The sequence below is a fragment of the Dacryopinax primogenitus genome (genome assembly GCF_000292625.1).
Source record: "Dacryopinax primogenitus strain DJM-731 SS1 chromosome Unknown DACRYscaffold_2, whole genome shotgun sequence".
Classification (NCBI taxonomy): Eukaryota; Fungi; Basidiomycota; class Dacrymycetes; order Dacrymycetales; family Dacrymycetaceae; genus Dacryopinax; species Dacryopinax primogenitus.
Genome location: NW_024467199.1, coordinates 117,812 through 144,558, shown reverse-complemented (window position 1 = coordinate 144,558; position 26,747 = coordinate 117,812). Strand labels below are relative to the sequence as shown.

Genomic DNA, 26,747 nt, shown 5'->3' with positions numbered 1-26,747 from the left:
GCTTATTGTCCGCAACTTGCCATTCTCTATCACGGAGCAAGATTTGCGCGCTGCGTTTCTCCCCTACGGTCCGCTCTACAGTATCGAGATCCCTACGCTTCCTTCTTTGGGAGGCGAAACGGAGGAAGATGGCAAAAAACGCAAGGGAAAGGAAAGGAAGCGCGGGTTCGCGTTTGTCTGGATGTTGAGTAAGGCGGATGCCCAGAAGGCGCTGGAGGGCGTCAATGGGAGAGTGTTTGGTGCGAAGGAGGGGAAGGAGGGGCGGACGGTTGCGGTGGATTGGGCGTTGAGTAAGGAGAGGTGGGAGAAGGAGGTGGAGGCTGCGGAGGATGGTGACGGTGAGGACGCGCAGATGGACGATGCTGAAGAGGATAATGGAGAAGATGAAGATGAAGATGGAGATGGAGAAGGAGAAGGAGATGATGATGATATGGATGAAGAAGATGGGGACGAAAACGAAGATGAAGAAGATGTAGGGGAAGACGTTGATGAAGAGGGTGAGGATACCGGCAGCGAGGATGAGGAAGATGATGGGGACGATGATGACGCCCCAACAACGCGTCCTATGCTCCCTCAGACGGACGTTGGCACGACCCTCTTCGTCCGTAACATCCCCTTCGAAGCAACCGAAGAAGATCTCCGAACCACGTACGTTCAATATCTCCTTTCTCGCTGCGCGCACACTAATATTTCTCACAGTTTCCGTACCTTTGGCCCCCTCCGCTACGCTCGTATTACTCTGGACCCCGAATCGGGCCGTTCGAGGGGAACCGGCTTCGTCTGTTTCTGGGACAAGTCACACGCAGACTCCGCTATCACTGCCGCTGAACTTCTCGCCGCTGAGACGGGAACTTCCAATCCTGTAGAACAGAAAGAGAAGGGAAAGAGGATCAACCCGTTTGCTATGCAGTCTCTGCTTGCTCCGGACCCTAGTTCGAGCTTGGCGAGGGGACTGGTCTTGCAGGGGAGAACGTTGAGTGTTACCCGCGCAGTAGCGAGGGACGAAGCGACGAAACTCAAGGAAGAGGGGGAGAAAAGAAGGGAGAAGGAGGATAAAAGGAATCTGTATTTGATGCGGGAAGGAGGTATGCACTTTTGCCATCTTGCTGATGTCTGGGACTGATGGAAGAATAGTCATATTCCCCAATACCCCAGCAGCAGCTACCATCCCTTCCGCCGAACTCGACCGCCGAGTGGCATCATTCAACACGCGCCGTGCCCTCCTACGCTCAAATCCTTCGTTATACATATCTAAAACGCGTTTGTCCGTGAGGCAGATCCCGACATTCGCCACAGACCGCACGGTGAAGCGACTCGCCATCCATGCCGTGCGTGCGTTCGAAGAAGAAGCGAAGGCAGGCGATCGGACTGGTTTAACTAGAGACGAGCTCGAAGACGACACCACATCTTCTTCTGGAAGCAAGAAGAAACGCGGTGAGCGACAGACTGCTGTCGTCCAGGCCAAGATTGTCCGCCAGGCTGAGCGAAGTGATCCCTTGTCCGGTAAAGGCAGGAGTAAGGGCTACGGGTTCCTCGAGCTGCGCACTCATGCGGATGCCCTCCGTGTCCTTCGTTGGGCGAACAATAATCCGGAGGTGGGACCAACCATGTCCAGCTGGTGGAAGGAGGAGCTGGAGGAGAACCTGAAGAAACTGGGGGAACAGATGAAGGCGGAGAAGGAAGGGGAGAAAAAAGAGGAACTCAATGATCGGATCAAGAAGATCAAGGAGAGGGTCAAAGTGCTCGAGGAAGGCGCTGCGAAAGCCAAGACCTTAACCAAAAACAAGGAGGAAAGAGGCCTCATCATGGAGTTCTCGATCGAAAACGTCCAGGTTGTTAAGCGGAGGAAAGAGATGGTGGAGAACAGTCGGGAGAAAGCTCGGAATAGGATGGTAAGCAATCCCTCCTCACCCGACAGTGACCCATGCTAATTATTGTATCTAGACCGAATCCGAAGGGGGTGACGCAGATGAGCGTCCACGAAAACGCCCGAAAACCGGCAATGCTCCATCAAAACCATCGTCCAAGCATATTGAGGGGAAACGCCCGTCTAAATCCAGCCAGCAGGAAGAACAGTTTTCCCCCCAGAAGGCCCCACGCAATACCTCCTTTGGAAAGAGCTTGGGTGGTCTGATTGGGAAGAAAAGGAAGGAGAGGAGGGGCAAACGGGGTGTGGGAGCGTGAGTGTTGGGGATGATCCAATGTTCACATTAGTTTATCATGATTCAATAATACAATCGATGATCATTAAATGACCGCGTCTCCTAATGACATATCAAGACACCACAAGATCATCTACCAGCCGCCGGCACCAGCACCCCACCCATCGGTCGCCGGTTCTTGAGCCTGAGTCCATCCCCCGCCAGCAGGTGTATGACCTCCCGCCCGAGGGTCATATGCATAGCCCCCAGCGGGCGGCACAGCTCGTGGGGTCTGACCGTACGGGTTTGGTGTATGAGAGGTACCACCATAAGGATTCGGCGTTCGCCCAACTGGAAGATGTGAGGAGGTACGATAGCCAGGTGTTCGAGCCGAAGGGGTGAGCCCACCAGCGCCGTAGGGCGTAGTGCCGGCTCCGTACGGAGTCCTGCCCCCAGAGGGCCTACCAGTGCCAACTTGGCTAGATTGCTGCACATACCGCATCTTGAAGGCGTTACAAAGTTCAGGTACCGAAGGCACTTCACCACCATCCAGCAGTCGGTACCCACGGGGTGTCACCTTGATAGGCTAAAAGGGCAGTTAATCTCTGTGATTGTATCCCACGTGCATCGCTTACCCATGTCTGCATCGGGATGTTCTTGTTGACCATGAAGTCTACGACGAAGTATCCCGGATGTTGACGATCCAGGCCAAAAGTGTATATGCTTTTGTTGGGATTGGCCATGACGAAATCAGTGAGATACTGGCGTCGCTCTGCATCAACTCGGTCAGGACTGCTGCCTTTAAAGAACTTTTCATGCTCCATGAGATCGCTGACGCGCTTCGCCATGGCGCCCACGTGGCTGACGAGTAGCTCATCTAGATCAGTATAGACGTATTCCCCGACCACAAGACGATGGCCGACCCCGCTCTGATCATTGCTGCCATCGGGATCCCAGACATCTTACAAAAGGTCAAACACAAATCAAATAGAAATAGTGGAGACGTACCAATGTGCTGGAAGAGCCCGTTTTCTACCTTCCACGTTACGACCAGGTGATCAGGACCCTTACTTGATGGTCGAATAATCACATCCCCATTGGGTCGGTTGGCGAGGGCCTGCTCAGCCTGACCGGCGTTGAACTTGCTAAAGAGCGGATGCTTGATGATCCTGCGCGTGGCATTGATCTCACGGCGCTTTTTACGCTGCAACGCCTCCTGATCGTGCTGATGCTGGGCAAGATCAAAGTCCTCGATCAAGTTCTTGGGGTACAACGGATGGGCTTCTTCAAGGGCAGACTGCTTTGTCGCGAGCTCGACATGAAGTTGTGAAGGGGTGATGCCGATAACCATGCCGTTAATGGCTTGGCCTTTAGATAGGAGGTCATCGATTCGTTTACTCGTATCATCGGACAGATAGCTCTGATTGATGAGTGCTTCAATGCCTGAGTCGAGGCGGGCGAATGCGAGATGCTGCTTGAGACGGTAGACAATAGCTTGCACCGGGCGCCCAATATACAACGTTCGTCTTGTCTCGCCAGTAAGCATGGTCATGATCTGCCAGTCATCCGGAACCGCGAAAGGGGCGCGCTTCTCTCCGTAAGGATGAAGTAATTCTTCCTTCAACATGTCGAGTGTGTACCGTTTCCGGTCTTGCAGACGCTCAAGCAGGTTGATTGCGAAGTCATCCAAGCTGAGATCATCCAGCTTCTTGGCAGCATCATCATCCTGCATGAGCTGAGCAACCACAGCAGACGGATGGTCATTGACAAAATCTTCTTCATCCAAGTCCAAAGCGTCCGTAGCCATCTTCCGTGCAAGTTCGTAGTCTTCGGGATGAATTCGAGTCTCATCAAGAGGATCAGGCTGATCGTCGATTTCCTTCGCTTTGCGGCTTATCCTACCCGATTCCTGAGGGATAAACAAGAACGCAGCGGCATTGACGAATACGTGCCAACCGAGCATATCGTCTTTGATGAACCGGGCCCGATTCTCGACGGATCCTCCCTTTTTTACGAGTTTGGCAACAATGCCTTGAGCCTTGCGAGGACCCATACCACAAACGAAGCGCAGGAGATGCTGGTAGTACGCGTCATGGACACATCGCATGATATCCACACCGACTTTGTTAACCACGGTGACCAAAGCGCGCTCCATCGCACTGAAGAGTTTAGGTTTAGGCAGCTATGGACAAATCAGCACGACCAACAGTAGCGGGTAGGAAACATCACATACAAGCTTTTGGTCATCATCCAACTTGACAATGGCGATATCCTCGCCAAGTGCTGCGAACTCGTTCAAGGGATTTTGGACATACCGCGCTAAGGCGACGCAGTATCTTGCGATGACCGAGAGACCACCAAACTCCTGAGCGGCTCGCGCCGAGTTCTGATATATCCGCGCAACCTCATCGGGGACATAGATGATATCGGGATACCGCTCTTCGTCATCTTTTCCGCCAGCACCGTTCGTTCCGTTCGTGCTGGCTCTGCCCTCCCAGCCGTGGTCGTTCCCACTCCACCCCGAGTTGGCGCCTGAACCGTAACCGCCACGACTGCCGGCAGCGTTATTTTGGCTGACACCGCTGCTTTCAGCACCACCTTGGGCGAAGTTGCTTCCGCCGGCGCCGGGTCCGTCAGGTCCGTCCTCGGTCTTGAGCAGCGCCGGATCACCTACCAGCTTCTGCACCTCCTCCATGCGCCTGCGGGTGTGCGTGCTAAATCCAGCGACACCAATCGCATCGGGCTTACGGCGCTTGACGAACTGTCTGAACTCCTCTTGGCAGCTCTCATCGCGCAGGTTGTCAAACTTGGTAGACTCGCGCATCCGGCCATCGTCGTCCAAGTACACAGCGACAACGGCGTCCTGCGCTTCGCCCTTGCCAATGGAGACTGCGATAACCGAGGGCGTATCGCCATCCTCCATATACTTGGTCTTATACGGTGCAGCATCCAATCTCTGTGTCAAGCATCAATCGCTGTTTCCGCAAGGGATAGCACGGTAACTCACCCGTTCCAGCATCTCCGTAACTGCCTCAGAAAGGTTATCCTCCTCCTCCTCCCTCAGCCACTCCCTCATCCACTTAACCCCACACGGCATCAAATACTTCTTCATGGCCTCGTCGATGACCATCCTCCTTAGCTCGTTCCACGCGAGCGCAACTTCGGAGAACCGGTCTGAGGCATAAGCCTTGTACAGATCGTTCTGGAACTCATTAAGTACCGGAGGAGGCAAGGAGATGTCGATGGTGAGAAGGCCAGCTTGCTCCGCTGCAAGCACTTGCAGGAAAAGCGTGTTCGTCGTGAGCCTATGAATAGGCTTTTTGTTCATATATTTGATTCGCTGAAAGTATGTGAGCGCGGCTGTCATTCAGGGTCCAAGAGGAACACTCACGAAATAAGGATGGTATTCGTCTATCTTGACGATCCCCTGCTCCGTCGGCCTGGTGCTGACAACAGCGTCCTTCTCGTATTTCTGCCTGACCGCTTGCCTCAAAAGAGGGTCACGACCAAACTCAGTTGCCAGAATGAACCGGGCCTTCTCGAGCAATTCTTCTGGCTGGCCGGTGAAGCTTGAAGGGGCAAACTGCTCGGCTAGAGCGGTGGGGGAGATCTCGGGCTCGTGGGGTGGGGGTTGGATACCCTTGGCTAGGAAACGCAGGATAGCATCGGCCGGGGGCATACCGAAGCTCTGCAATCAATGTCAATCAGTCATGTCCTACAACGGAAAAGAAAAAGGGCATACATCAGCCAGCCCAGAAACTGTCGACGCTCTCGCGACCTCATACGCGCTTTGTCTTGTGGGGCGCTTCATCTTTCCCGGCTTCTGGGGACTGCCTCCGTCCACCTCCTGGGTAGCGCCATCTACGCTGAGCTCTGCAAGCTCCTGCACCTCCCGAATCTTTTTGGCATACTTCAGCCCCACCCACTCCATCGCGTCCGAGACCATCTCCACGTCGTCCAAGCCGTCCCAGATGTGTCCGGAGAAATAAGCGTCCTGCAGTTGGACGCTGTCGAACGTTCTTTGCAGCTGAACGCGACGCTCTACTAGAGCGCGGTACTTGTACCCGAGCGCCTGGATGCGCCAAAGCTCGTCGAGCGTCAGCAGGTCGGTGCGCTGGCGCGTGCCCGCGGAGTCGAAATGTGAGATGTAGTCGCGCTTGTGGTGCCAGATATAGGGCACTTCCCATCGCTGGCGGAGGATGTACTCGAGCGTCGTCCGCACGGCCATGATTAGGTGCTGCAGAAGTGCATGGTGTCGCCCATCGGGTCGGAAGAAGGCATCGCGTACGCGCTCGCCCAGGCGAAGGGAAACCCAATGAGAGGCAGCAGAGAGCTCGGCAGGGTTGAACAGGGGAAAGGGGACAAAGGTAGCACCGGACCAAAGAGAGGATGCTGAGAGCAACATACGCTCAGGCGTGTCATCCTGCCGGATCAGATCATCTTCGTGCGTCATCATGCGTGCTTTGATTTCAGAAGGCTCGAAGACCTCCTCAACCTTAGGACGCGCTTTCTCCGTGGCTTCCGCTTCTTCATCCGCCTCAAGGAATTCATCATAGTCATGCCCATCACCAAAAACGAGGTTGAGGTCATCCCATGCACTATATGCTCACCGTCAGTCACCAGCTCACTGTCGACAGGAGAGGTCCCTACGTTTCGTCGATCCCAACCAACTCCGGTCTCGCTCCTGTAAGCAACCGCCTCTCCCTCTTCTCCTTCCTCCTTTCCTTCCTTCTTTTTTCGCGCTCCTCCTCGTTTAGGCCCCGGTCCTCCTCCATCTCTTCTTCCTCATCCTCCTCGATGAAGTCGTCCAAATCGTCTTCGTCAGCCTCTTCATCCCTCTCTTTCTCGAAGATGTTTGCTAGCTCATCGACGGAAGGAAGGGAATCTCCATCATCGTCATTCATCCTTCGACGCTTAGGCTCTCTTGTCTCAGCGGACGGTGAAGGCGACCGATGCCGCCTAGCGCGTGAGAATCGTTCGGGCGAGAGCCGCTGGCCCGTGTTCTCCTCGACAAGCATAAGATCATCTTCGTCCAGTTCTCCGTCCAAATCCTCATCTGGTTCCTCATCTCCATCATCTAGCTTTCAGGACACGGGTCATCTTCGAAAACCTAAGTTCACATACCTCGATGCCTTCTCCGATGCCTGTGCTTATGCCTCCGCCGATGCTTTTTACTCTTCTCAGCGTCCTCACCTCTGCCCTCCTCACCTTCCTCTTCCTCTTCCTCCTCCTCTTCATCCCCAACAATGAATCCCTCAGCGACCTTCCTCGCCTCTTCTTCATCTTCATCTTCCTCCTCAGAAGAGTCATCCATCACGTCCTCGCCCTCCTCTTCCTCTTCGCCTTCCTCGTCCTCGTGACGCTCTCCATGCAGCTCCGAGTCCATGGGCAAGCCTTCCTGTTCATCTCGTGCAGGAGAGGACATGATTGCCTGCTAGGTAGGTGGTGGTAGCAGACAGAGTGCTGTCGGTGGTCTACAGCGCTCAGGACAAGGGCGCCTTTGGTTGGCGAGAGAAAAGGGCTCAGCCACTCGGAAATAAATTTGGGACATAGCCACTAATGTCGTGTTAATGAAGCGCTCGTGTGCCTCTACACACTTTATGTTACTTTGACTGTAACTCCATACCTGGCTGACCACCTGCTGAAGTGTTCAAGATTGGTCGATATTGCAACAGTATTGCAACATCGATCAAATCTATTGTTGTTCTACTGGACGAGTTCAACTGTTTACAACCCCTGAAATACCCCTGCTTGCACTAGTATCCGCACGACCCTTTCAGTATGGTTCTTGCCGACCTCGGGCGGCGCATAAACAGCGCCATATCGTCCCTGAACCGGTCTCCAACAATCGATGACAAACAACTCGACGCAGCCCTCAAAGAGATCTGCACCGCCCTTCTCGAATCTGATGTTAACGTCAAGCTCGTTGCTTCCCTTCGTTCTCGTGTGCGAACAAAAGTCAAGGCTGCTCTAGAGGGAGGTGCTGATAAGGCAAAAGAGGCACAGAGGAGAAATGTGGTGCAGAAAACAGTCTTTGACGAGCTTGTCAGTTTGGTCAACCCGGGGGTGGAGCCGTACAAGCCCAAGAAGGGACAATCGAACATCATCATGGCTGTTGGGTTGCAGGTGAGTAGCAAAAGTTGAGTATATGCTTGTTTGCTGATGCTATGTATAGGGTAATGGGAAAACAACAACATGTACAAAACTCGCCGTCTACTACCAGAAGCGTGGGTTCAAATCCTGCATCGTCTGTGCAGATACGTTCCGTGCAGGTGCATTTGACCAAACCCGGCAATCCGCAACAAAAGCCAAGGTTGCCTACTTCGGCTCGTACACCGAGACAGATCCAGTAGTGATTGCAGCGCAAGGTGTGGAGAAGTTTCGTAAGGAGAGGTTCGAGATCATCATCGTGGATACCTCGGGTCGACACAAGCAGGAGAAGGACCTATTCGCTGAGATGGAGCAGATCAGCGCTGCTGTCAAGCCGGACATGACCATCCTCGTTCTGGATGCCAGTATTGGGCAGGCTGCGGAAGCACAAAGCAGAGCATTCAAGGAGGCTGCTGACTTTGGTGCGATCATCGTGACCAAGATGGATGGACATGCGAAGGGAGGTGGAGCAATCTCTGCGTATGTCTTTCCAACTACCTTCCACTAGTTCCCGTACTGACTCAACCGTGTAGAGTGGCAGCAACACAAACACCCATTATTTTCCTGGGCACGGGCGAGCATCTCTCCGACTTGGAACGTTTTGCACCGGAACCATTCATCAGCAAGATGCTCGGCATGGGTGATATCCAAGGCCTGGTAGAGCAGATGCAGGAGATGGCCCAGCGTGATCCTGAGAAGCAGAAGGAAGTGATGAAGAACCTAGAGCAGGGCAAGTTCAGCATCAAGGATTGGAGAGAGCAGATGGGAAACGTAATGAGCATGTGCGACCCTTTTCTACTGTCTAGATTAGCGCTAACCTTGGTGGGTATAGGGGTTCAATATCAAAGTTTGCTAGTATGATCCCCGGCTTACCCGACATGGCCGGCTCAGAAGAAGAGATCTCCTCGAAGTTTAAGCGAATGATCTACATGACTGACTCGATGACGGCCTACGAGCTCGAATCGGACGGACTGTGTTTCGTGGACATGGAGAAGGACGGGAAGACGCCGATTGGAGTGAACTGGCGCGCGCAGAGGGTGGCTAGGGGCAGTGGGACGAGCGTTGCTGAGGTGGAGGAGATGCTTTTCCAGTATCGGATGATGGCGAATATGGCCAAGGGAGCTGGAGGAAAGAATGGATGGTTCGTCTATGCTACGCCGTACACGGGGCCGAGATGTGCTGACTGGTAACCAGGATCCAAGCGATGCAGAAGATGCAAGCTGCTGCTGGAGGGAAAGGGCGCGGACCGAACGGGATGCCTTCTCCTGCGCAGATCCAGGCGATGCAGAAAGCTCTCCCCCCGGGCATGCTGCAGAAGCTGCGATCAGGGGGCATGGGTGGGATTCAGGATATGATGCGGCAGATGATGCCTGGAGGGGAGATGCCAGATATGGCGGAGATGCAGAGGATGATGCAAGGAATGGGGATGGGAGGGGGCATGCCTGGAATGGGTGGTGGGAGAGGAATGCCGAATATGGCGGATATGATGCGGATGATGGGTGGGGGAAGGTAGTGAGCAACAAGGACGGATCACTTGGTTCATACGTGTAGTGCAATTGTAATGCTACCATATCGTACATCTCAAACAGACTCTCTAAGGCTCACAAATTCTTCAGCTCGATCCCCTCGGTCTTCTCCCTCTCTTTCTTCCAAGCTTTCTTGATCTGGGACGCACTGCTCTTGTTCCCAAACAAGAACGCGCTCGTCCGCTTGTCCGCCCCGGTCGACCGGCTCCAATGTCCCTGACCTCCAAAGACTATAACCCACGCGCCCCACAGTCCTGTGAACCCGTTCCCGAGAGAGAGTAACATCCCAAGAGCACCAATAGAGGTGGAAGAGGTATTGAACGCGATGAAGGAGGAGACGAGGAGTGCGGGTGTCAGAGGGACGAGGAGGGGATGTGTTTGGGGGATATAGGGACGGTTGGGGATCGGTTGAACGGGAATGATTGGATTGCTTGGAATCTAAATATTTTTCCAGCGCTGGCATTGGTATAAGAGAAAGGGCGTGCTTACGGAGACGATGAGCGCTAGCGCCAGCGCCAGTAGCAGGAGTGCGACATGCACACATAGAAACCACTCCAGATGCGTCAACGTATCCCTGGCTACCAGGTCCTTAGGCGGTGTCGCCATAAAGAGTATCAGTCGAGGGAATATAAGCAGCGGTGTTGCAACGGTCCCAAGCCTTCAAAGGAGTTAGGTTGCCAGAGCTTGGGTCGTGAGGTAGTGGTACAAACCAGGAGGCGGTTGCCCATGCCCAATAGCCTTCGTCCTGGGTGGGAAGGCTGTCGTCTTCATCTACGACCTTGAATGCACTCTGTACATTTCCTCTCGAAGGAGGAGGAGGATATTTGTGCAGCGGATCACTCATTTTTTGGGGGAAGATGCACCGAGGGATGGACGGTTGGGCTTGGTGGGTGGTACGCGCTTAGGGGGCTGAAAAGGCGGAGTGAGCGCGCAGTGATGACTCGCAGGTTCCACGTCCGTTCGCCACGTCTAGCAAGCCAAATCCAGACTACGGACTTCCTTATGTGCTTTATACTTTCTCTTATCACACCTTGTATTCAAACGAAGAACCATCCAGGGAGAATGCAATGGCATGTACTGGGCGCTTATTCATATCACTGATGTAGATTGTATCCACGGCCAACCTTGTATCTCGTATCATACCCAGGCAATGCACAAACCTGCATTGGTATATCCAAAGTCCATATAACGCTCGATCATCCGCCGAAGCTGTCCCAAGGGATTTCGGAAAGCTTTCCAGCCCTGCTCCGGAGTGGCATTGTTCTCCCTTCCAAATTGGGCGCTTCAGCCACTGTCTTGTAACGCGTCTCGTATGGTTGTTCGCAGTACTGGATACAATGACTTGAGTATCCATAGACAGCTGCTGTCATCTCCTTCGCGACAAAGAAGCACTGCATAAGCGTGTTCAGAACGCAAAAAGACCCGAATGGCAGAGGTATCTGGAAGATCGTTAACATCATATCCCTCACAAACACAGTTAACAGGACGACGCACCATTTGACCAAGAAACAAGATCAAATCCCTTTGATCGAAGCTGTTCCACGATGGCCTGAGGCGTGTCCCCACACCACCCGCGCATGACATGTTCTTTCGCAACCCCCACTTGGCGCCATAGCTCGTCGAAAGCTTCGGTTGACGCCGGCACCTCCGGAAGAACAGTATCTGACACGCTAGACTCCGAGTCAAACGGTTCCATCCCCGAATTTGGTCTTTCAGGCGAGTCCAGGGCGATCAGATCGGATCGGTATGACTGACAGCATATTCAGCATACTGTGTTTCCCTATCTTACGGTGTTTACTCACCGTACTTGGCGTGCTGACAGATTGCGCATCCTTACGCGTGACGAGCGCCGGAGAACGAGAGGCCGATCGGAGATTGGCATCCTGCATCATCAATGCCAGTTCACCTGGCGTCACGGTACGATCTAGAGGATTGTGCTCTGTTGTTTCAGGGGTTCGCGATCTGGACCTAGCAGAAGAATTGGAGCCAGATCGGAGGAATGGGTCCAGTGGTGGGCGATCTGGTGAGTCATATGGCGTGTACCTGAGCTTTCGGCTTGTGGCCCCAGGAGATGACGGGAGCTGTGGTGGGGAAGGGGGTAGAGATCTGGCGGGTAGAAAGTGCGACTCAACTTGTGCCATAAATCCAGGTAGTGTCCTTGACGAAGGTGATTTAGCTAGTCGAAGCAGTGTAGAACGATCCTGACATAGAGCTGCAAATTGTTCACATCGCTGAAATCGAGATGAATGTCAAGCACAAAGCACAAGAAAATAACGCTTACTCGTTGAATGTGTCGACCTGCAGAGGGTTTAATATTCTCCACTGTCTCAATAATCGTCGCAGGTATAACATCGCAATTTGCACAGACACGTAGAATTGCGATCAAAACAGCCTCTTGAATCGCAGCTAGGATGCCCGTCAGAGGATTGTCTCGCAGAGAGGGGGAGAGACTACCAGTCGCATGCGGGAGACAAGTACATAAGATTTCAGCAATTTTTTCTGGTTTCATCTGGACTTCGTCGACGTATTCGCAGGAAATGGCGGTGGCAATGAGGACGAGTGTTGGCCCAGGAGTGTGGTTTTGGATGGAATTCAAGATTGCTCCAGTGAACGCAGACCGATAAGAATCGTCCCCTGAAACAACATCAACACAACATCATCAACAATCAAAGCAGCACTCACGGTCCCTCAGGGCCGTAAGAACCATGCTCACGACCTCCTCTGATACTTTAGCGGGCTGGGCAGATTCGCCCTTCTTCCTGTTTTGCCGTCTGTCTGTCTTCTCTCTTCGCGTCAGAATCTGTCGCACGCGCCGGGCATAACCATCTCCATTTTCTTCCAAAATCCCGGCAGCTTCCATAGCACGCTCTGATTGGGTACTTTCACATAGTGACTCAAAGTGTACCTTCAGTATCTGTCGATCTGCCTTCTTGAACAATCGCAAAGCCTGAAGGCAAAATCAATAATCCTCAGCCGGGCTACAGTATCCACATTACATACAGCTCGACGAGTGCTCTCATCCTCTTCATTTAGGGCTTTGACAAGAACCTTTACCTCTGCCTCGTCTAAGGTGTTGGACCAGAACTGCACTGGAAGCAGCTCGAGACATGTGAGAACCCAATATAAGTCGTTTGATGACGGATGATATTCAGCAAGAACCGCTCGAATAGGCTTCAATATCATCGCCTGTACCTCTTCAGTTAACGATAAATTGGCGTGTCGGCAGAACTGCAGAACAAGCACTAAATCAGGTCAGGCATGTGTCAGCAAATAAGCAATTGTGCAACCTGCCTTTGCTTCGTACATCAACGCGAGTGGTATAATCAGCCATGACATGGTGAATATATGCATCAAGATTTTCGCTGCTCGGCCTCCACGTTAGATAAGACTACATGGTTGGACAACTGTCTGTACCGTTCGGGTGGATCCGGGTGTGAAAGCACAGATCCCGTAGTTTGCACGAGCTTAAGAACAAGTGTTGCAGCAGCCGTAGGATTGTCGTTTGTCCGCGTATTCCACATCTGAAGAACGAGATTCGCCACGATGGGCAAGTTGTTGAAAGAAGAACACTACCAAGGGTTATTGTTTTGCATCGAGCCAATATATGAACTCTCCCACCTCAACCGCAACGTTCAGAACGTCGATAAGAGATGATAAGACCATTGCATCATCGCCTTGAATCAAGTTCGGAGCAATAGACAAAACGTCCTCCAGGACCGAAATGTCGAGTTTACCTAACGAAGCTGCAGCCGCCAAGGCCAGACGTTGGATCGCAGAACTAGCCACTGCTGGTAAAGGGAGACGTGGACATATTATTGTAGCCACGTACGAATGATGACGATATAGATCCTTGAGTGGAATCTGAACTGCTGGAATGACGTCTTCATTTGGAAGATGAATGAGAGCTGACAAGGCGAGAGCAACACGAGCATCGTTGCCTGACTCCAAGTCCTGGAATAGTTCTAGTAAATACGTGATGATAGAATAAGATCTTTACTTTGCGAATGGTATTGACGAGGAGCAATGCTGCGGGGTGATTTGAGCGCATGTGTTCTTGGACGAAGAGATATCCAACACGTTTGTCCGCAAGGGTGACACCGCCTTCCGCCAACTTGATCGCATGTGCCAAGGCTGGTTCAAGAGAGACTCCCTTGTGAATCAGGGCCAACTCCGCCTGCATGAGTAATAAAAGGCATTCTTTGACTTCCTTCTATCTGCCAGTTAAGCATGATGAGGGTAGTTAGAAATAGGAGAACCGACAAAAGACAGCTTTGAGGATGAAAGACGCGTCAAGGTTTGACGGATAGATTTACGAGCCTCCGTGTCCACATAAGCCGAGGAGTTGAGGGTTGAAGCTAGTGTGTATTGTTCTCTGAAAGATGCACCCGAGGCATTGTAAGGAACTTCCATGGCAACAGCTGCGGAAACGGCCAGCTAATGTGACGAAGACCGAACCAGAAACCAATTAAGGCGAGGGGCGCCAGGGGGGACGAGAACAGGGGCACCGCCACTTAAATCGTTAGGCGCCAATTCCTGTCAATATACATATGTGCACAGTATATTATATCAAGAGGGATAGAAAAGGACGTAAGCCATCAATAAAAGTAGATCGGAAGGAGACTAATCAAGCTAAATCAGGGTGCGGACTTGCCTGCAAGAAGGCAAGCCTATTATTCGGAGCGACTGAAATCATCACCTATGGATCTCTGGACTGAGAAATGCCTTCGGTTTGGGTGGAGCATCACCATTGCCGCGTTCTTCGTCATGTTCGGGAATGTCGAGCCTGTCTCAGGAAAAAATAAGAAGACGGTCCGGTAGCTGGACCAGAGTTCCATCTTCCTTCCTGTGATCATCTAACTGTTCATGATCCAACATGGGGGTATCTTCAAGCACATCAAGAATGCAGGTCTGCTCCGTGGGTTCACAAGTAAGCTGTTCCAGAACCTCATCAAACGTCATCATCTCAATCTGGAAAAAGCAGTGAGCTAGTATTGTGATGAATACGAAAAGTGGGTGCGTACTCCTCGCAATACATCCATCCACCTATTGTCATGGCCGGTTTCTACTTCTTTTTCGTCACCGATAAGAATGAATCGCCTATACACGTTATAGCCAGTCGGTTGCGACATCATGAGCCTGAGATCGTTAGCAACAGTTGTGACCAGATCTACTCGTTGTTTTCGCTCCTCCCATCGACGAACGATATCTTCGCAATTGAAACTTAGCTGATTTCTGTCTTCTTCATTAATCCATTTTGAAAAGCACTGGTGCGCCTTAATCCAGTCTTGAGCAGCCTCTATGTCCTGCACAGGAGGTGATGACATAACGGCAATGCGTCCCTGTAAGATGAAGCTCCAGACTCCCTCGATCGCGTCGATAAGCTTTCCATCAAGGGTGTGTTTAGGCATGAGCGCACGTTGCATTCTGCAAAGAACACCAAACACAACAGGACGAATGTATGCATCGACTCTCTCGCATGCCAATATTTTGGTAAGGCACCGCAAGACATGGGTAGGATCTTGCGTGAGGGCGGCCCAAGTAAATGTTATCAGAGTTCTTCCCTCTTTTGGAAGTAAGTATCGGAAGTTCCATTCAACTTGATTTTGATGACCGAATGCCACAAAATCCACACGAGTCGATGCGCATAGCGCTTTTAAATGGTCCATGTAAGGGAGCTGAGTAAGAGCCCCTTCGTGAACAAATACAGTGTCCACGTTCGTCGAATCGGCCTGGACAATGTCGACATCATGTCGCCTCAGAATTTCACGCAGTACATAGCCCTGCCACGTTTCATGCAGCTCAAAGAATGACACTCGCTTGCGACCGACGAGATCTGTCTCAAGGAATGGTAAATGGTCAGGGAAAATTTGAAATGCCGTGGGTCCAATGGAATATTCGTCGCTTTCGGTGCCGGAAATAGGTGCTTGCTGAGGAGCGGAGATTGGCCCGGCGAGGGGGTAAGTTTCCCATGTTACAAGATACGCCAGAAACTCCTCGTTATTGGTGTTTCCAGGAGCGGCCGCGGGCACTTGCAAGAACGTACATCCCGCCGCGGTAGACTTGGTGGTTACGATCAGATACACAGGATGATTTGATTCGGCAACTGCTATCTAGACGAGTTTAGCAACCACACTCAGCATAAGAAGAGGGAATTTGTCGCACCTCGTCGTTTCCAGACAATCGCTGCATCAAAAGGTTGATATAAGAATCTTGCTGTTCAATTTCCCGGAGAATTCCGGGAGACGATACCCCAGAAGGCTTCCAAAGCAACGATGTCAGTATGCTTATGGGAATAAATTTTGTCAGGGAAAATAGTGCAGTGTCGTGGGCTGCTTTGAAGTCGAGAGAGGCCTCGTTGGTTTGGGATGAGAGGGGAACTGTAGAACTTCAAAAATGCCAATAGGAGACATGTCTGATAGTTGAAGTTGTATTGATGCCACACGAACCAGTGAAGCCAAAGACTTGCGCTTCTTGATAATGCGTTGCATATACTGGTTGAGCACCGACTTTCCCTTGGTTGTGCTAGTGGACTTCTTCTCAGGACTCAACCCGGACGCCTTCAGGGGTTGTCGATTGTCCGAGGGAATACTGTGCGATTGTGAATGGGCCGAGGACGGTTGAAAACCTGAATTCTTCATGTCGTTGCTGTCCGTCATCGAATTGTTGACCTTCGCGTGCTCATGTTCTGCGTTAGACGGCGCCTGCGAGTCTCTCGACTGTGAGGCAAATGTCAAGTCTACAGTCTCCTGTACGTGCTCAACCTGGTCGACGGTTGTGTCACTGTGACACTGAGATGCATATGGGCTAGACGATATCGAGCTGAGATCGAGGATGTTCGTTATGGACTCCAGTTCGTGAGCTTCATATAACTGGTTGAACTGATTGAGAACCGCCGGATCCAACGTAAGACCATTCTGCGAGCTTTCGCTCTCAGTGACGCGTGAATCCGTCTGCTTCAACATCAGCCCTACATCCAAGGACCTGCTGCTAGGCACACAGTCCGTCCGAATGCTTTCCATGGAGCCGGCCGTGGTTTCGGGATCAGCATTGGAGGACAGGAGGGAATTATCCGGTGCTGTCACTTGTTCAGCAACATCGTGACTGACATCATCGGTTCCAATTTCCAGTCCATACAAGAATGGTTCATTTCGCACATTGGTCGCCTCCTCACCAGCCCATCCGGAAAGGGACTGGATCGTCGAAGCCTTCATGTTGCGAGGGCTCATCCTGCTGCACGGTAGAGAGTTGTTCTTTGCCCAATTCTGCTATGCTGAATTCCAGGAAGTCGGCAAAAAGATCTCCAGTCACTTGTTCTGAAGCAGACATATCCGCAGGCGAAACATTTGTATCTCCTGTGTCTCTGGATCCGGAAGCTGGTTCTTGCGAAGCATTGTTGAAGGAGATCTGATCGAGATCTGGTGATTCGAGACGAAAGTCGCCTTCCTCACTGACAGAGGCCGCTGTATGCAGAGTGACGTCCGCGTCACCAGAGATGGTCATATTGTCCATGAATAAGCCAAGACCTGGCCGGGAGTCTTGGTCTATCAGGGAAGGGAGGGTTCGATCTGCGGTATTGAGCGATGCTGGATTGCGGTTGCTACGATCCATTCCTCGATTTGGTTTCGGATGTCTCCAGGGGATGAGAGGGGGATCCCTATCCTCTTCGCTATCCGAAAGGTTGGAGTTGTCGTCGCCAAACAGGTATCCCATGTCATGGTTATCGTCTCCGTCACTGGCCTCGTCGATATCGACTGTTTCCACGCTGCTCGCAGAAGACTTGTTGGACTTCTCTCGTCCTCCATCAGAGCTATCTTGAGTTGAGAGCGGTACGGATGCCAAGATTGAATTGACTGTGGGTGGATGGCTTGCGGCGGACACACGTGGAATCTTCCCCCATAGCTTAACTGGAATACGAACGAGCGTGGGCTTTGATGCTTGGGACTGGAACAGGTGTGAGTAAGCGTCGTCTAATCATGGGGAAATATCGCTACCGTGTTCCCAGGTATGGTCCAAGTTTCATCAGTAAGATCTCTGGCTGAAGCGCTAGTAACCGCACGACGTTTACCTGAGCTGGTGCCCTGTGAAGAACGCTGGGTCGAAGGAAGTCGATTGGGCTCCGTATTGACTCGAAGAGGAACTACTGGGTTGTCGACCCTTCGTCCGATGGCATTCATGTAGGGACTCGTTAATACTCCTGCCCGACTCTTTGAAGGCCGACCTCTTTTACGAGGAGTAAATCCGGACGCTATCATTTGTTTCGCTGAGATCTGCCCCGTTTGCCATCAGAATATTTCTAGAACGCCTCGTCTCTGACTAACCTTTTGTCGTTTTGCCCAGCCAGTCCACATGCCACCACTGGAGAGCTCTTCTACCTCGTCTGCATATGACCAGCGTTTTTGAGGTGTGATCCTGGTTGATGTCGGCACTTCAGTCGAATGCAGTCGTCCAATCACCTTTTGCGCAGCGACTCTTCTGTCTTGGTTGTCTCGCGCACGGATCTTTTCTTCTCGTACACTCTGCATATATTCGTCCAGCGGCTCATCATCGTCGCTGTCCAGAAGTTCGATGATCTCCGCCGCAGGAGAGGCCTGTCCTATCTTCATTTGTTCGTCTGATGAAGGAGTTGAGTAAGTCTTCAGCCCCGAAGAGAGAAGGACCATACTTATCCATTCCTGCGAGGGCTTGATCTCATCCGCAAACTCATGTTGCCGCACATCCCGAGGTCGACCGGTGGACTTCCAGAATCGATTTAAATAAGCCTTCCCTCCAGGTTCATCTTCAATGCATTCTCGAGGCTCATACCTACAAGAAGACTTGTGAGGATGTACGCATGGTCCCAGAGTATGAAGAAACTCACGAGTCATCCTCAGGTTCATAGCCTTCCCACTGCATAGACGTAAGCTCAGCCCGACCGAAATAGGAAGACAGACTCACTCGTATGAGATATCGCTAAGCACTAGATGTCAGTATCTATCAAAACATATAGAAGAACTGCAACAGACCCAGTCCGCCTTTCCCTCGTCGTCGCGCGACTGGCTCGGGCATGAATTATGTATGCTGGGAATTGGTTAGGAAGGTTAAGACGCGTGCCGAACGGCATGCAACGCGCCTATTTTATATCCACGATCGTCACCTTGATCGCCCTCAACCTCAATAGCTTCAGATTCGTTGACAACTTCTTCGACGCCGGCGTCTTCCATTTCCTAGAAGAAGCCCACTAAGGGTGCGTGTCAAATTTTGTAGGTACAAAGCGAGTGTATATATAGGAGGGAAATATGGCGAATTTTGTGGTGTGAAACGCACAGCGTTGAAGTGGCGAAAGAAAGAGCACAGGTATGCGGATATTGGCGGCGTGATGAGTCCCAATCCGAGCAAAAGAGGGCGTGTTTACGTGAGGTCATGGTGTTGAATGATTGAGTTGAGCGGGAACACGGCAGAAGATCTCAGAGTGTCCAGCCTCGGCTTTGGTTACCAATTCGATCATCGGACGCGCGTCTCCGTCGTGCACAAAACAACAAGGTGGACATTCGCATGCTCCAGTTTGGCATCCGCGAAGCTCTTTCTCCAATTAAAGACTCATCAAAGAGAAATGCATGTGCCCGAAGTTGAAAGGACAAAAAAGATCGCCATGTTTAGCATTCAGGGAAGCCCACTTTGACACGTGTAATTCTGAATGGAGGCACTGTATAAACCCTTTCGGCCGATCGCAGAATTTAGCTTGGCAATTCGTCTTGGGTTACATTGATAACAACAGAAAACGTCTCATGATACATATCATAGAATAACAATCGAACCGCGAGGCAACGAACTCTAAGGGGAAATAAATCCATCAAGAGGGAACGGACGCGATTGTCGTTTCCTGCGTTGGCACCTTCGCCCGGGCGTCTATACCACAGCTGACAAGGATCGAAGGTAACACAGAAGGCAAGTGGGCCTTACCGATGTACTCCGGAGAAGGCTTGACGATTGCGCCAGGCTCATACTCATGACAGTTATTCGACTTGCCGGTAGCCTCCCAGAAGTCCTTTAACGGGTCCGGGAAGAAGCCATTGTCATGTTCGTGGCTGGAAACGTAAGATTGAGAAGCAACACGTAAGCACACAGGAAATCACCTGGCTTGATCTTCCGGAAATCCAACCCACTATTCCCAGCATCTCAACCATGATTCTGCTTCTCAATGAATCCAAATCGACTTACATGAACTTTATATACCTGTTGTCGTCATTAGTAGTTATTCCAGCAATCAAACCTGCAGGCGTACCCATTCTTTCCCTCCTTCTCCATCCTCTACAACTCTAGCTTGAGAAATGTACTCTTATGAGACGATCAGCGTTTGAGGTCACCGGCGACTGGCGAAACAACGCACCGATAACGTATTCTTCGTCCACAGGCATTATTATCGACAACGACTAGTCTAGTTGGATGACAGGATACTGTTGGTATGAAGGTATTGGGGTTTGCTGGCGAAGTAGCATTGAGGAGAGGGCGCAGAGTGTTATAACCCCGCAAAAGCTTCGGCAGGGCAGCCTCCCGAAAGCGCCCGGATCGGCCGCCCGGTGGCACCGGCGGCGCCGCGGGCGGGAGCGGATGTGATTGCGCCTTCAGCTTTCGAGGGCGGAAACAGCGGTCATTCTCGAAGCATTTCCATTCGATTTTTGGTTTGCCAGGTATTAACACTAGTCTATCGGTACATGTACCCGTTCGCACCGATCTATAATCCAAGGAACGCTACACTACGAAAAGGGAAAGTTAAAGTAGAAGCGGCTGTGCATATCGGGAGGATAAAGCACAACCTCGACCGTAATAAAACACCGGATGGAGTAATATGGAGATGGGGGCTAAAAAGACAGGTTGTGTGTGTTAAACGAGTGACAACAGCATGAAGTTGATCTAGAATAGTAAGACAGGAATAGAAAGCTCGGTTTTTCCGAGATAATCACCGAATAATAATGAGAAACGACTCTTGTGCCCAGATTTAGGAAGCCGATTAGAACGAGAACTACTGCGGGTTGGAGGAAGCGTGGGGATGCACGTGCGTCAGCGGCTGCCGAGGGAGTTGACCCATCCCTGCCGATTGAGCGTCGAACGGAGCTCCGGGTTGCAGGAACACGAACGCGCTCAAGTCCCTGGGGGATGTCAACATTTCCGGGGCCGGGTGGATCGAGGCGAGGTTTTGGAATCCGGCCGGGACTCCATTCGGGGGGATACCGCCCGTGAGCTGGACAGGATCGATTGTCATAGGCATCACGACGGGCGGAGGAGCGGGAGGCGGCATGACCTGCTGTGGGATGGGCACTTGCTGTTGCTGTTGCTGTTGCTGGTGGGGGATGACCGGGGGCATCATCTGCGGAGGTATTGCCTGATGCGGCAGTTGACCCTGAGGCATGGCTGGTTGAGGCATGGGCATGGGCTGTGCCTGCACCTGTCCAGGCCCGTTTTGTTGTATGAGCGCAGTGGCGGCGCGCATGATGTCTATTTCCGAGGCTTGCAGTCCGACGGCAGATACAGCTTGGGCGATGAGCGCACGCGTGGCGAGGATTACGTCGTTGATCGGTACGGTGCTGACGGACGTCGGTTGTTCTGCCGTCTTCGCCTGGCGCTCAGCGACCTGTCGTCCAGCATCTTTAACCACGCGCTTAGCAGCAGCGACGAGCTCTGCAAAGTCCACAGGCAAGGGCTCGAGCGAAAAAGCGACATAGTTAAATGCCTGCACAGCGCGTGAAAGGACTTCTTGCTGCTTGGCCAGACTGGCCTGTCGTTGACGTACGTCAAGCATTCCAGCAGGCACAGGCTGAGTCGCCTCCTGAGCGATGTACGCGGCGGCCATCTCGAGCACGTGGCGTATCTGGTTATTTTCCTGCTGCTGAGCCTGTGTGAACGCGAGCGGAAGCCTAGGCACAGGCGGCACGTCCGACTCGGACGTGAACGCGGTAGACATCGTATGGCTCCTATTACGCCCCGCGACAGGTGGAGCAGCGCTGCTCACCGTGCCTGCCGAAGGCCGACGTGTCTTCTGAAGGGATAACGGTTCGCCGGGAGGGAGCTCCACGACCTCCAACTTGAATGTATGCGTGACCTTGAGCTCGTTATCGTTCGGGAACACCGCTTCGGCCATGATCTCCCCTCCCATATCGCCAGGACAGGGCGTACCCACAAGCTCATTATCCTTCCACTGGAGCCAGGGTGGCAGAGCCGGGGACGAGAAAACAGGATGCATCGAGCTCCTCGACTGCTGGGGATCCCAAATACTCGGACTCCAACGCCACTCCAAGCCGATGTAAGCGACACCAGCAGGAGTACCAGTGATCCGGCGCTTGTACTCTCTGAAAGCCCAGCCGAGCCCATCGGGCATCTTCTTGGCGTGGATATTCCAGATATGGTTTCCCTTAGACTTGCTTTTCCTGCCGTCTTCGTTATATCGCGAGATGTACGGCTGGCTCCAGAGGTACGTCCGGACTTTCTTCAACGGCAGCACGGCTTCGGTAAACCCTTGCCGATTCAGTTCTTCCACAAGGGCATTCGTGAACGCCTGAATGCGGAACTTGAACGGCCTAAAATCGGGGCTTTCGTCCAGCTTCTGCATCTTCTTCGGCATAAGCGCCTGGTGGATCAGCTCGCCCTTACTGTCCGTCATGTCAAGGTTCGAGCAAAGCCGGCTGAGGAACTCGAAGAACACGCGGTCGACATCTTGTTTCAGCTCGGAGGGGACAGTATTAGCGTGTGAGATGACGTGGGGTTCTCCAAAAGTGCGCCGTTTGCTGCTGTTCCTGCTAAGCTTGCCATTCTCACCCGCACTAGGGCGCCTAGACCCGCCACCAACGTAGACCTCCACTTCTTCCTCTTCGTCCTCCGCGTCGGCGTCCTCTTCCCCACCCTCGGAACTGACAGGGCTCATCCTCCCCCTGCCGGACCGCTTGAGTCGCCTGCCCAAGTCGGAGAGGTCCATGCCCCCAGCTGCGACCTGAGCGAGGCTTGTCAAGCTCGGCTGGCTGGGGAGAGAAGGATGACTAGGCTGGCGAGACAGAGGGCGAGAGGGAACTTCGCTCTTGATCTTGGCAGGAGAGTAGTCGGAGGAGGAAGAGGCGTCCAGAAGTGAGAAGTTGAAGGACTGCTGCATCTGCTGCATTTGGAGCGCTTGGAGGCCCTGCTGTTGCTGGAGGATCCCGGCGAGAGGTGGAGCGGGGAGTGCAATCTCCCCTCCTGAGCCTACTCCACCACCCCCACCCAACCCAGTCATCCCCGTCATCCCCGTAGGACCGGTAGGACTCGAAAATCCACTCCTCCTACCGGGGGAGACGACTTTCTCCGTCCCAACACCAGAGACGCGGGGAACAACAGACAAGCTCGCCTGCCTCCGTGGATGTTTCTGCACGCCCGAGATACGGGACGCAGAGCGGGAGAGGGAGGGGAGGGAACGATTGTCTTGCACTGGTGCTGGCTGGCTTTGTGCTTGTGTTTGGGCAGGTTGAAGTTGTGCTTGGACTTGCATTTGGGGTTGTGGTTGAGGTTGGGTGGGGAGGGTCGTTTGGCCCTGAAGCAACTGGGGAGGTGATGGCTGCTGATGCCTTAATTGCTGAGGAGGGGATGGCTGCTGATGCCCTAATTGCTGAGGGGGCGATGGCTGTTGATGTTGCACTTGCTGGGGCTGCTGGGTCTGGTTCGCCTGCAAAACAGGCTGCACGAGCTGTACGCCCACAGGGGTCGATCCCAGATTCGCAAGCTCGGGCACGCGTTCCTCTCCCGTTCTTTCGGGGGAGATCGAGTTGAGCCTATTTGCATGCCCATTAGCATGTCCGTTGACGTTTCCATTAAGATGTCCATTCGTGTTCCCAGCTGTATGCGCATGGTTCGCCACCTCCATCTGCTGAGGCATCTCTAGCCCTGTTCCTACACTCATAGGCTGTGGGAGCGGTATGCCCTGAATCTGGATCGGGGGCCACTCGACCGGACTCTGGAAAAACTCGCCATTCATAGGAGCGATGTCAAAGTACCCTGTTTGCATATCCCCCACTCCATCGACCAGTGGAAATTCCGGTACGAACTCCTCCAAGCTGGGGAAATGTTCTGCTGGCGTGGTAGTGTCGAAGGACGGGGGGAGGTAGCCCTGACCTAGTGAGTCGACCCATGTCTGGATAGGGTAGAAGGAGGGCATGGGGTGCGGGACGTAGTCCACTGGTGAGGCGGGGACGGAACCTACGCCGAGAACTCCTACAGAGGCACCCATGGCCCCACTGCCGGAAGTGTCGATCTCGAGATGTCTTAGGCGTGCGAGGGAGAGGCGGCCCGTGAGCGAGTGGTTACCTGGCTTGGACTCGGCTACGAAGCTGCTGGGGACGATTGTCGCGTTTGAGATTGTCGGTACGCGAGGAGGGATAGGAGATGCGAGAGGTTGCGAGTGGATGGTTGAGGTTGTTTGCGAGGGAAGATCGTGCATCGAGGGGAAAGAATGAGCGTGCACGAGTTGCGGCATTTGGGGGTTCTGTTGGGGTGGTTGTTGTGCTGGTTGTTGTTGTGGCTGGACGAGGTTCATCAATCCCTGTTGGGGGCTCTGAAGTCCTGCTCCAACAAAAGCTTCATCCTCATCGTCCTCATCATACCAGTCGCTCATCCTCATGCTCTTCGTCAGTCTTCCGCTATCCAAGTCCACTTCGTCCTCGTCCCAATCTGAAAAGCTTGCTGAGCGCTTGAGACTCCTCGCGGACCCGTCAACTGATGGAGCTGAGAAGGAGGGATATGGATATGAGAGCGGCGGTGAGGATGTAGACGAATCTATCGAGTTGGAAGCACTATGGTGTTTCCGGTAGGAGGATACGCTGCCTGATCTTGAAGAGCGGACGCTAGGGCCATCTACGGGGGGCAAGACAGTCGGTGAGGGGAGGGCGCTAACTGCTTGCTGGAGCTCTTTGGTCATACTCTGCGCTTGGTGGGCGTCACCCTGCAGCATCGCGAGACGCGCTTCTTCGAGCTTAATTCGCATTCTAGGGCTCTGTGAGCATGTGAAGGGGAGGAGGGAGAGGGGACGTACTGATCAAAGTATGTGTTGACAGCGTTCTTATCCTGACCATTGACGACGCCATGGCCTGAGAGCACCTCTCCCTCTAGGGGAGAGTGTATGCTGCTCGCTAGGCGAGAGGAGAGGCCGAGGCCGTGCTGGAACGCCCCGCTGAGCTCGTCGGTGACGTCGTCTCTCCTGAGGAGTTCGAGGGAAGGCTGGAGGGAGAGATGGGGTGTTGGATGAATTGAAGGGGGCGATGCTGATGTTGACATTGAGCGGCGGAGGAAGGGGAGAGAAGGTGGACGTATGCGCTAAGGTGTGTGTGCGGGAGGGGGGAGAGGGCGCAGAGGGAGAGAGAAGGAGAGCAAGGAGGTCTATAACCCCCGAGTGAGGAGAGAGGTGTAAGGTGCGTGTGTGGTGTGCGTATATGGGTCTGTCCCGGTGCAACCCTGACCACAGAGAAAGGGAATGAAAAAGCAGCAAGAGGAGAGAGGGAGGCGAGGCGGACACCGCACAGAGAGCAAACCAGTCCGATATTGAGCCTCGTTCACTCCTTTAAGTGGCTGTGTTAAGATTCTTATTCTTCTTCCCCTTCAGAGACAAAATTCTTACGACACGGGCATGCGTTTACTCCCGCTTGGAAAGGGGATGACATACACGCCCGCATTGATCCCGCATCCAGACCCCCTGCACATCGCACATCTCCCGTAAATGGCCTATCATAACACAATGCCTCCTACCCTTTCCCCTCCTCCGACAGCCCCTACCTCCCATCCCTGCCTTTGCTGCTGCCCGAGAATATGACTCAGAGTCAAGCCAGCCTCAGACAACCTGCACAACAAGCGATCCGGAGCACTGCAACAACGGCGTACACTACCGCGGCGTAGCACGGGGCATCAGAACCAAACCCTACCAGTTTGAAGAAGCCTTAGGCAGCTTGTATGATCAGCCCGAACTGTACATCTGCAAAGGTCGATTCTTGCTTCTCCCCTTCCCTTTCTTCCGCTCCGGCCACCCATATCCTAAGCTTATACATCACCTCGGCCGTCCAAGCAGGAAACACCCCACAAACACTGGACTTCTACGTACTTGTCAGGGTATCCCGCTCGCACTCGTGACCCAATACCATTCAGCAGCATTCAAACACTGCATTTGTCTCTCCATTCATCCGCGGTTCTAATAGTCAAAAGCTGCTATATACCGCACCTGCCCCGACCAGCGGACTGCCTTCCCTACAAGTCTGACTTGCACAGGCCTCCACCATCCACTAAGGGCCTAACCAGAGCAAGTCCTCGCAAGCCACCAGATTTCTCGCTGTGTGCTGCCTCAAGTAAATCTTTATGATGCACCGAACTTAAAGCAGAGAAATCAGCAAAAGGTGGTTGGTAATATCGATCGGAAACTGCAAGTCGGTTGGTAAGAGCAACAGAAACCAGTGTCAACAACAACTTCCTCATGCACCTGTCAGACCCTTCACTCTGCCATGCATTCCATCCGTAATCACCGCGTGCCTTAATTGACGCACCCAAACGGGCCACAGCGGGCCAGGATGGAATTCGGAAATTCTTCCAAATATTCTCCGTCAACTTGTTACCGATCGCCCCGATGCTATGGTCTCAGAGAAATTCCAGGTCTAGGTCTGGGTTGCATATGGGTTGGGTCGGAAAGGGTCTGCCGGGGGCTGTGAAATCCGGAAGGGGTCTTGGCCGGTTATTTAAAAAATGCAAGGGGTCTGCCGGTAACCTCCCCAGCAGTTAGGGTTGGGGTTTGCAAAACTGCTTTCTCCTCTCTAGAGCTCCTTGGCGATTTTTTTTCAAGTCGGCAAGTCGAAAAGGGTGGTTGATGTCGGACAACCACCCAGCGGTGGAGCCGGGGGCACCACAGGTTTGGCAAGGGAAAGCACAAGGTTTATCAGCCCCTGGAGTGCATTGAATT

General features: G+C 52.9%; 6 protein-coding genes across 6 annotated transcripts; 1 reads left to right on the top strand and 5 right to left on the bottom strand.

Annotated features, from left to right (window-relative positions):
* Nucleotides 1-1,343: 1,343 nt before the first annotated feature.
* Nucleotides 1,344-7,590, bottom strand: DACRYDRAFT_19769 (uncharacterized protein). Its single transcript, XM_040771649.1, has 10 exons — nt 7,266-7,590; nt 6,792-7,209; nt 5,884-6,739; nt 5,533-5,829; nt 5,149-5,481; nt 4,375-5,097; nt 3,150-4,323; nt 2,777-3,102; nt 1,945-2,727; nt 1,344-1,892 (listed from the first exon to the last, which is right to left on the bottom strand). Exons 1-9 carry the CDS (start codon nt 7,564-7,566, stop codon nt 2,296-2,298), a joined length of 4,860 nt encoding a protein of 1,619 aa, XP_040632084.1. The 5' UTR covers nt 7,567-7,590; the 3' UTR covers nt 1,344-1,892; nt 1,945-2,295.
* Nucleotides 7,591-7,802: 212 nt separating this feature from the next.
* DACRYDRAFT_61614 (signal recognition particle protein) lies at nt 7,803-9,810 on the top strand. Its single transcript, XM_040775677.1, has 5 exons — nt 7,803-8,267; nt 8,317-8,771; nt 8,825-9,073; nt 9,124-9,432; nt 9,486-9,810. The coding sequence occupies exons 1-5, from the start codon at nt 7,923-7,925 to the stop codon at nt 9,802-9,804; spliced, it is 1,677 nt and encodes a 558-aa protein (XP_040632083.1). The 5' UTR covers nt 7,803-7,922; the 3' UTR covers nt 9,805-9,810.
* Nucleotides 9,811-9,817: 7 nt separating this feature from the next.
* DACRYDRAFT_19766 (uncharacterized protein) lies at nt 9,818-10,666 on the bottom strand. The gene is made up of 3 exons (XM_040771648.1): nt 10,528-10,666; nt 10,307-10,475; nt 9,818-10,255 (listed from the first exon to the last, which is right to left on the bottom strand). The coding sequence occupies exons 1-3, from the start codon at nt 10,659-10,661 to the stop codon at nt 9,893-9,895; spliced, it is 666 nt and encodes a 221-aa protein (XP_040632082.1). The 5' UTR covers nt 10,662-10,666; the 3' UTR covers nt 9,818-9,892.
* A 324-nt stretch (nt 10,667-10,990) lies between these two features.
* DACRYDRAFT_113373 (ARM repeat-containing protein) lies at nt 10,991-13,997 on the bottom strand (the record flags this gene model as incomplete). The annotated part of the gene is made up of 11 exons (XM_040769619.1): nt 10,991-11,256; nt 11,312-11,567; nt 11,620-12,048; nt 12,099-12,451; nt 12,500-12,764; nt 12,818-13,059; nt 13,109-13,179; nt 13,232-13,386; nt 13,436-13,595; nt 13,647-13,768; nt 13,815-13,997. 11 exons carry the CDS (start codon nt 13,995-13,997, stop codon nt 11,102-11,104), a joined length of 2,391 nt encoding a protein of 796 aa, XP_040632081.1. The 3' UTR covers nt 10,991-11,101.
* A 5,502-nt stretch (nt 13,998-19,499) lies between these two features.
* On the bottom strand, nt 19,500-20,278 carry DACRYDRAFT_19763 (uncharacterized protein). Its single transcript, XM_040771647.1, has 5 exons — nt 20,184-20,278; nt 20,079-20,131; nt 20,015-20,029; nt 19,930-19,958; nt 19,500-19,881 (listed from the first exon to the last, which is right to left on the bottom strand). The coding sequence occupies exons 1-5, from the start codon at nt 20,209-20,211 to the stop codon at nt 19,647-19,649; spliced, it is 360 nt and encodes a 119-aa protein (XP_040632080.1). The 5' UTR covers nt 20,212-20,278; the 3' UTR covers nt 19,500-19,646.
* Nucleotides 20,279-20,522: 244 nt separating this feature from the next.
* DACRYDRAFT_98049 (uncharacterized protein) lies at nt 20,523-25,140 on the bottom strand. The gene is made up of 2 exons (XM_040777503.1): nt 24,843-25,140; nt 20,523-24,795 (listed from the first exon to the last, which is right to left on the bottom strand). Exons 1-2 carry the CDS (start codon nt 25,082-25,084, stop codon nt 20,817-20,819), a joined length of 4,221 nt encoding a protein of 1,406 aa, XP_040632079.1. The 5' UTR covers nt 25,085-25,140; the 3' UTR covers nt 20,523-20,816.
* Nucleotides 25,141-26,747: the final 1,607 nt, after the last annotated feature.